Raw genomic sequence first — 7,790 nt, forward strand, 5'->3', positions numbered from 1 at the left:
AAGTTCCATGTGCCTTTCTTACATATAGGACACTGAAGAAGATCTAAATAATATCCTAACATAGATGCAGATTTCCAAGGAGGATCATGTTGGAGAACAAGGTACAAAACATGATGAAGTTTAGCACAAAATACTGCATCGGTATTTTCCTGTAATAAAATAAGGAAATAATATTGGCTAGAAAACAATTCGATTTCAGGTGACTAATTTAAATCAGTGAAGTAACAGATAATGCATAATCAGAAGAAGCAAAATCAAGTTTATAATAAGTAAGTAAAACAAGGAAAACCTAATAATACTAGTATTATTTCAGCTGAATGTATTTGTGCTTAGAACAAAGCTTCTTTCCCATGAAGTATTCTATTGGTAGCCTACTAGTTACGAAAATATATTGCAAAAGTGCTATTTCTAAAAGCAATGAAAAAACTATGGGCTGGTTCTTCCACAATATTTAGAGGCTTCATTCATACTATTTGCAAATTAATAATAAAAACCATCATGTTTCAAATCCCCCCCTTCTAGATTGCATTAATGCTAAGACATTGATGAACCTGAAGCGTTAATGTGAGGATTGCTCCAAAACTAACACCTCCTGTTTTATTATGTTGGCTCACAACATCAGAGGTGGATATCAGTGGTATGGCAGTAAAGGTAGAATCTTCCCTCCAATACCCCATTACATTTTGTTGCCATGCAACAGATGGGAGCAGAGGGGTAGTCTGACAAAATGGTGTCAGACATGGAAAAGCAGACGAGGAAAAATAGCACCCGCTGACATTCACTGATCTTTGATGAACATCGATGAAGACCAAACAGTGGATGTGATCTCACTGAGGCAGCGGTATGTTTCAGCAGTGGCAATAGTGGGTCACCTCCACTGCTGCAGGTTATTGTGAGTACACCATGAAGCTCTTATTCATCAGTGGTGAAAACGCACAGCTAGTGATGATGACAGTGTTGAAAAATAGTGTTTTGTAGCTGAGAATTTTCTCAACCAAATAGTTCTATCGTGCACTTTGTTGTAGTTTCGACAGAAATAAATGAGTGACTTATGTAAATCAAGTGACTTATGTAAATCACTATAAAAGCTGTAAGCATACTGTATAAGCAAGGATAATAATATTTCCATCTTTAACATTTATAAAATTATAGTCTTTTTTAATACTTAAGCAACATGCTCTCACCAACAGGACACGTTCTAGAAGAGAATGAAAAAGTTGAACGGGAGGTAGAAAGTACTTCTGACCAACAGAAAGTTCTATAACCACTTCAGATAATAAATGCTCTTCTATTAATTCTTCAAATATATACAATCTGCCTCCGGATAGGTTATTATTTTTAACCTGTGAAGGAAATATATCTGTAAATAAAATAAGAGTAATAAACATACTTATGAACTCAATTAAAAAAAAACAACATGAAATATTTTAAGTAAATGATGGCAATATACAGGAGAACATTGAAAAATATAACAAATATTACTTATTGACTGATCCAATGAGCGACTGCGACCTAGAGAAACCTAATTTCCCACTGAGCTCGTTTTTCATTGACAAGAAAATGCTTTCAGAATGTGCTTCCCTTCATGAGACTACCTGAATACATTTAGTCTTTTAGAACACAAACTACAATTCACATACCATGTAGCTTGTGTGTAACTTACTCTGAGAATTTGTCCGTAAGAATAACTGCTAATTTTTCCAAACATGTACAGTACATCCTATAGAGAATGGCTGGGACACTAAGATAATTACTATCATCAAACAGCTGAAGAAAATGAGCAAAAATATAAAACTATGAAATACATCATTTATGAGTAAACTTCATAAAACTACAAACCATATATCTATTTTATCTCCCTATTTTTCCTGTAATCATTGGGCATGTCAAAGAAGCAGCTAATGCTTCAGATAGCACAGGTATTGATCCCAGTGTATTTAAAAGCTCTGAAGATCTTCTTAATGGCACAAAGTGTTTAATAGTAGATAAGATGCGTGAAGATGACTTAGTATTTTGTACAGGTACAAGCCAAGGTGACGATCTGGTGATTGAACCAGCAGGTCATCCTATCTTCTGCCTGAAACTCAGATTTCTTGAAAGTTCTAACACTAGAAAATAAAGACGTAATTCACACATTATTTGTAAAGTACACTTAAAAAAATACTCAAAAAAAACAATCCTCTTTTGGGAGACTTTGAGGAATTATGCACTACCTTTAAAATAGGAAGAAAGTGCAGAATTAATTTTCATCTTATTTAAGAGGTAAGGAAGAACATAAAATTGGTGAGATGGAGTTTTTACAGTAATAGGTGACACTTTTTGCAGGGCCTCAACATTTTGTAAGCTGTGTACAAAGCTGCTTTGGTTGGCAGTCTGGTTGATGAGGAACTAGCAGTTTCTTGTATAGAACTACTAGTACAAGCACTAATATTATGAGCAGAAACAAACAGAAAATGAAGGTAGTGTAAAAATAAGCTCTGTTTATAAAGCAAAATGCAGAAGAGAACCTGTCAAAATATATTAAAAAAAACAGAAGATGAATGATAGCAGAATTAGCAAAAGCAAAATATGACTGAATATAACACATAGCTCTAATCAGTTAATTTAGTTTGCAGATTACTTTTTTTTTTTTTTAACTTTTCCAATACAATTGGAAATACTCACTGGAACCATATTAGAGCAGTGTTTAATAGATTTCAATATACTACCAATAAAAGCGCACACTTGTTGCAAAGGGTAGCAGTAGATATTCCACAAAACAATAAAAAAGAGTAACCTATACATATTATATAAATAATTACAATTAGATTTTAAAAATCCAAATTAAAAATTATATTGGGTGCAGAATAACAATTTATTTTCAGACGCATTATGAAATCTCAAGTTTTATTGCCTCATAAACTCACTAAACTAAATATTAACATTATAGTGTAGGACAATAACAAAGGAATGTTGATGCTTATGTTTAAAAATATTTTTCTCCTCCCCTTCAACAGAAAGAAATTAGATAGAATGGGAATTCTGTGAAGGCTGGGACTTCATTTCTATATCTATATCTATAACTAAGTACTTTGTATGGGTGAAAATGAGTCTTCAGCTACAGAAAAATGCACCAATCTAATAGATATGCTTTAAGTATTTCCCATTTTTAACCTTCAGTAATAAAAGTACTGAGAGAGAATGTTTCAACAAATTTATTTAAAGAATTCATTTTTAGTCTTTGTTATAGAAAAGGGAATATTTTGGAAGTATTTGTTTACTTCAGATAAAACAAAAGCTTGATAAAACCTGGTGCTGACCTGTACTTGGCTTCTGATACATACTTGGCTTAATGGGAAGAAAAATGAGAAAAGAAATAAATTGCACAATTCTACCTCTTCCATCCTCTGCCTCTCTCTCTTCATGAGAGGTAAGCAGTAGTGGAGTACTGAACAATAGACTGGAACAATAAACAAATTAATCAGTACCCATGACATTTTTAACTTTTCAGTAATTTTAATACACTTTAAAAAGTATTTCTTCAATAGCAAATTTTACACTAGAAGTGTGTTTACCTTATTTCAGTACAAAATTTCATAAACGCAACATGTGGTCTTTGCAAGCATCCTTACCTTTGGATTGCACCTATCCAGAAAATCTTTACGAGCAAATTTCTGTTTAGCAGCCTACAAAACAAGAAAAATTCAACCTGTACAATAGATGTTGGTAAACAATCTATAAATAGTGCATAAAAAAGAAGACAAAAAACCAATTTTTTTTTAAATACAATATTTTAAACATTCAACAAAACAACCTATTTGTTTTTTTAATATTAGATGGCAAAAATCAAGAAATAGGGACTGATATATGGTCAGTTTTTCTCCTCGGTTTTCCTGTTATTGTCTGCTTCTTTTTTATGCAGTTGTTATGTAACTTTTATTAGTTTTATTACTTTGGTCCACTTAACCATTGGAAAGTAAAAGTACTTTCAGTTTTTCAATGACAAAATGTGAACCTTGGATACCCCTTACAAATAGCCCAGAATAGTAGGTGCAAGGATGCATTACTATTCCTGTTACATCTAGTTACGGCTCACTGTTACAACGTTATTAACACCTATTTCCAGAGAAAGTCCTTTAGGAGACACTGTCGTTTAGGAGTGTAATTACTCTCCTTGGATATAACTACATAATTGCTGAAGAGAAAATAATCTGTTAAGAGGTACATCTGTTATAAACTTGTACCGGTTTTGGCTGATTCCTTTTCTTTATAGCATTTTATAGCATACTATCATGTGGTGAATTTGTGACCAAAATAGGGCTGAGAGTGTACCTGGGCGTTAGCCCTTGATGAACAGTGCTAGTACAGTGTCAAAGCTTCTTGGCTTCTTTCACTGCTCTGCCAGCAAGAAGACTAGGGAAGTATCAAGATTTTGAAGTCTTCCACATCTTTCACACATCCACACCTCCCAATTACCACCATTAAGTTTTATTTTGGTTAATTGTAGATGTAGTAAATAAATAATTATTAAAAGGCATTATTACTACAAAAGATGGTCAAATACCTAGTTAATTAGCTCAGCATCTATACTGAAGGATAAATTTCATTATATATATTTCAAAATTTATGGTAAGAAAGCATAAACTAAATGTCACTTACCTCAACAAAATATATATGCTTTATCACAGCATTTTTCATTTCAATAAGCTGCATATTAGACTTGTTTCTGTCAGTTTCTTGTGCTGGCAGAAAACTCTTAATTTCGGTAACTTCAGTATTTTGTATATCCTTCTATGCAAAGCAAAACAAAACATGATTTTTTAATTTCAAAACTAATGCTTTTAATTAGCTTTTATGTGCTGAAATATTTTCTTACATTCTATTGTAAAATCATTGTTTACATGTGTGCTTATTCAAATTTGAGGGTTAATACTATGTGACACACAAACAGCTGTGGAAACACATCACTGCTGTCATAGGCAGTTACAGCATGAGAACTACCAATGGAAGTAATTTGCCTAATTGACTTTAACTCTGGCCCCATCTGTGCTACTGAAACAAGAGCTATTTCCATAATAATTCCCTTTCAGGACATCTTTTCTATTAGTTGTTAACTTTAAGGATGTACAAAGCTAGTAATTCAAATTTTAGAAGTTGTAGGGCTTTTTTATGTTAACAGACTAAGAATAAAACAGCTTCTTCATTTTAGGCTGCTTTGAGTTTACATAGTCAGATTTTGGTAGCAAGGACGTCTGCAGATGTGGCCACTCTGAGAGCAGACTGACAAGGAGCTGCCCATTGTCAGATCACAGCAACTCCAGCTGCTCCAATAGGGACCTGCTGCTACCAGAGCTGAGTCTTCAGTGATAATGTATTTAAGAAAGTGGAAAACTAATATGAAATGTCAGCTAAGAGAAACGGGGTGAGAAATGAGAGAGAAGAAGCCCTACAAGGATCAAGGTCAGTGCAGAAAGAGGGCAGGAGGTGCTCCAGGAGTGAAGCAGAAGCTCCCTACAGCCCCAAAAAAGCCCATGGTGAAGATCAGGCTGTCCACCGGGAGCCTGTGGGCATTGTGTGGTGCAGATAGAATCACAGAATTCAAATCTCCAAGTGCAGCCCATGGAAGAGCCCATGAAACCTCCTGTCAGGAAGTGCAGCCTATGGGGGACCCATACTGGAGCAGCTTGTGAAGGACTGCATCTCATGGGAGGGTTCTCAGGGGCTTGAAGAGAAAAGAACAAGAGAAACAAAACATTACAGCCTAGACACAATCCATGCTCCCTTCCCACTCACACCTCTAGAGAAGAGGCAGAAGATTCAAGAATGAAGCTCAATGTGAGAAGAAGGGATGAGTGGGATGAAGGTGTTGGCTCTCATTATTTTACTCTATTGTGTAGATTGCTCCAAAAGTAATGCTTCCTCTTAACTTCCATGGAAACTACATGCAAAGAGCACAAGAAAACTATTTGATAAAATTCTCAACTACAAAACAGTATTTTTCAACAGACACTACCATTAGCTATGCATTTTCACCAGTGATGAAAAGAGCCTGCCTGCTGTGCTCGTAACAATCTGCACCAGTGGAGGTGACCACTGCTGAAACACACCACTGTGTTCACATTCAAAGTTTGAAGTCTGCCAATGTTCCGCAAGCGTCACTGTAAGTGGGTGCCATTTTTTACATATAAAAGAATTCAATGTCACCCATTTGCTTCTTTTACATTTCCATATTAGATGCTATTCTGTCAGACTGCCCCTCTGTTCCCATCTGTAACACAGGAACAAAGAAAGTAGGAAGGTTCTACCTTTACTGCCATACCACCAAATCTATCTCTGATGTTGTGGGTCAACTTAGTAAAATAGAAAGCACTACTTTCAGAGCAGCCCTAGTAATTGGCAAGAAATTAAATTAGTCTTCTTTAAGTCAAGTGTGTTTGTGACAGTAACTGATGTGTGAAGTACTGGAAAACTGCTTTAAACAGTTTTGAAGAGCCAAGGATAAGGGGGCAAATCTGACTCTGACAAATTACTTCCTGTGATACTTTATGCATGTTATTTTCAACACATTTTTAAAAATACTTGTATTTAGATAATTTATAGTATCATCTTGGCAAAACGTTATAAATTCCATAGTGCAGCCAGCAAAGCATTTTAAAGTCTGTATTTAAACACAAGGATAGCGTGTGCTCTAAAATCACGCATATGTTTTAATATCTTGAACCAATAGGAGCAACACCTTGAAGGACTGAAGATACTCCTACAGGGTATTTTAACACAAGAGTTAAAAGGTTGACATTTTAGGCAGATACTGAAATATAAAGACAAAACCAAACATTGTTTAAAAAAAACAAAAACAAAAGACAGAAATCATCTGAATTCCTATGACTGCATACAGTTCCACTTGAAAAAAAAAAAAGAATATCATGCTGCTTCACTCAATTTAACATCTGAATTAAGTACTAAACCATAGGACATACATGTGGGTGTTTATGAGGAGAGTATTTATTTCTCATAGAATTTGCAGTAAAAGAGCAGGACTACAGATTTACAAAGGTGGAACATTTTAAGTTAAGTCCTAATAAAATACGTGTCAAGAATTTCTAGAAATGAAAAAAAAGAGCATGTTCATAACTCTTTTTGTTAAAACCTAAGACATCTGAACAAGTGTTGTGTCTATGTTTGCCTCTTGTCCTTTTAAGAGACAAAGTACCATGGCAGTTTTCTGAATTCTTAAGAGGCATTTAAATAGAAACTGGTGTTCTCTAAATCAAGTTTATTGAGATCCAGGAAAAGATTTCTTTATCTGTAAATTAATGGATATGTTAAGATGGAACACTATTATCGCACTTCAGATGAATTCAGGGTTCACAGCAAGAAATTATTCTCACTGTGATCATTAAAAGGTGAGACAAGCATAAATACTGGACATACACTTCCTACATCAAATGTCTATCTTAGCAGAGAGCTATCATAGCCAAGAGCTGTCGTACAGAGTAAGTTCTCCAAACAACTTTCAGTAAGAGAGTATGACACTAGACTGAGCTCCCATGCTGATGTGTGTTTTAATCAGCATGTAAACACCAAGATTCTTTTACTCCTTTTTTGCCCTTTCGTAACAGCTTTATTCATCGTTAAAAAGGGAAGAGCAAAATACATGCTTTGATCCGAAGAATGCAAAGCAATTACGGAAGTAGATGCTGCCTAATAACAAACACAGGTTTAGCATCTACCTATTTGCAAGGGCAACATTTTTCTCTTTAGCAGTTCCTTAAAATCACCCCCCACTCTGAGGAACTACAAATCTAAAGGAT

At 34.7% G+C, this 7,790-nt stretch overlaps 1 protein-coding gene across 1 annotated transcript in view; it reads right to left on the minus strand.

The window, feature by feature from the left end:
• SLF1 (SMC5-SMC6 complex localization factor 1) overlaps positions 1–7,790 on the minus strand; it is a 50,023-nt gene that overhangs the window by 21,828 nt on the left and 20,405 nt on the right. The window contains exons 3-6 of the mRNA XM_010726052.3: positions 4,639–4,770; positions 3,612–3,665; positions 1,185–1,343; positions 9–149 (exon numbers count right to left, since the gene is read on the minus strand). Coding sequence (XP_010724354.3) covers positions 9–149; positions 1,185–1,343; positions 3,612–3,665; positions 4,639–4,770 — 486 coding nt within the window. The remainder of the gene's footprint in view (positions 1–8; positions 150–1,184; positions 1,344–3,611; positions 3,666–4,638; positions 4,771–7,790) is intronic.

This window comes from Meleagris gallopavo, chromosome Z, assembly GCF_000146605.3.
Source record: "Meleagris gallopavo isolate NT-WF06-2002-E0010 breed Aviagen turkey brand Nicholas breeding stock chromosome Z, Turkey_5.1, whole genome shotgun sequence".
Classification (NCBI taxonomy): domain Eukaryota; kingdom Metazoa; phylum Chordata; class Aves; order Galliformes; family Phasianidae; genus Meleagris; species Meleagris gallopavo.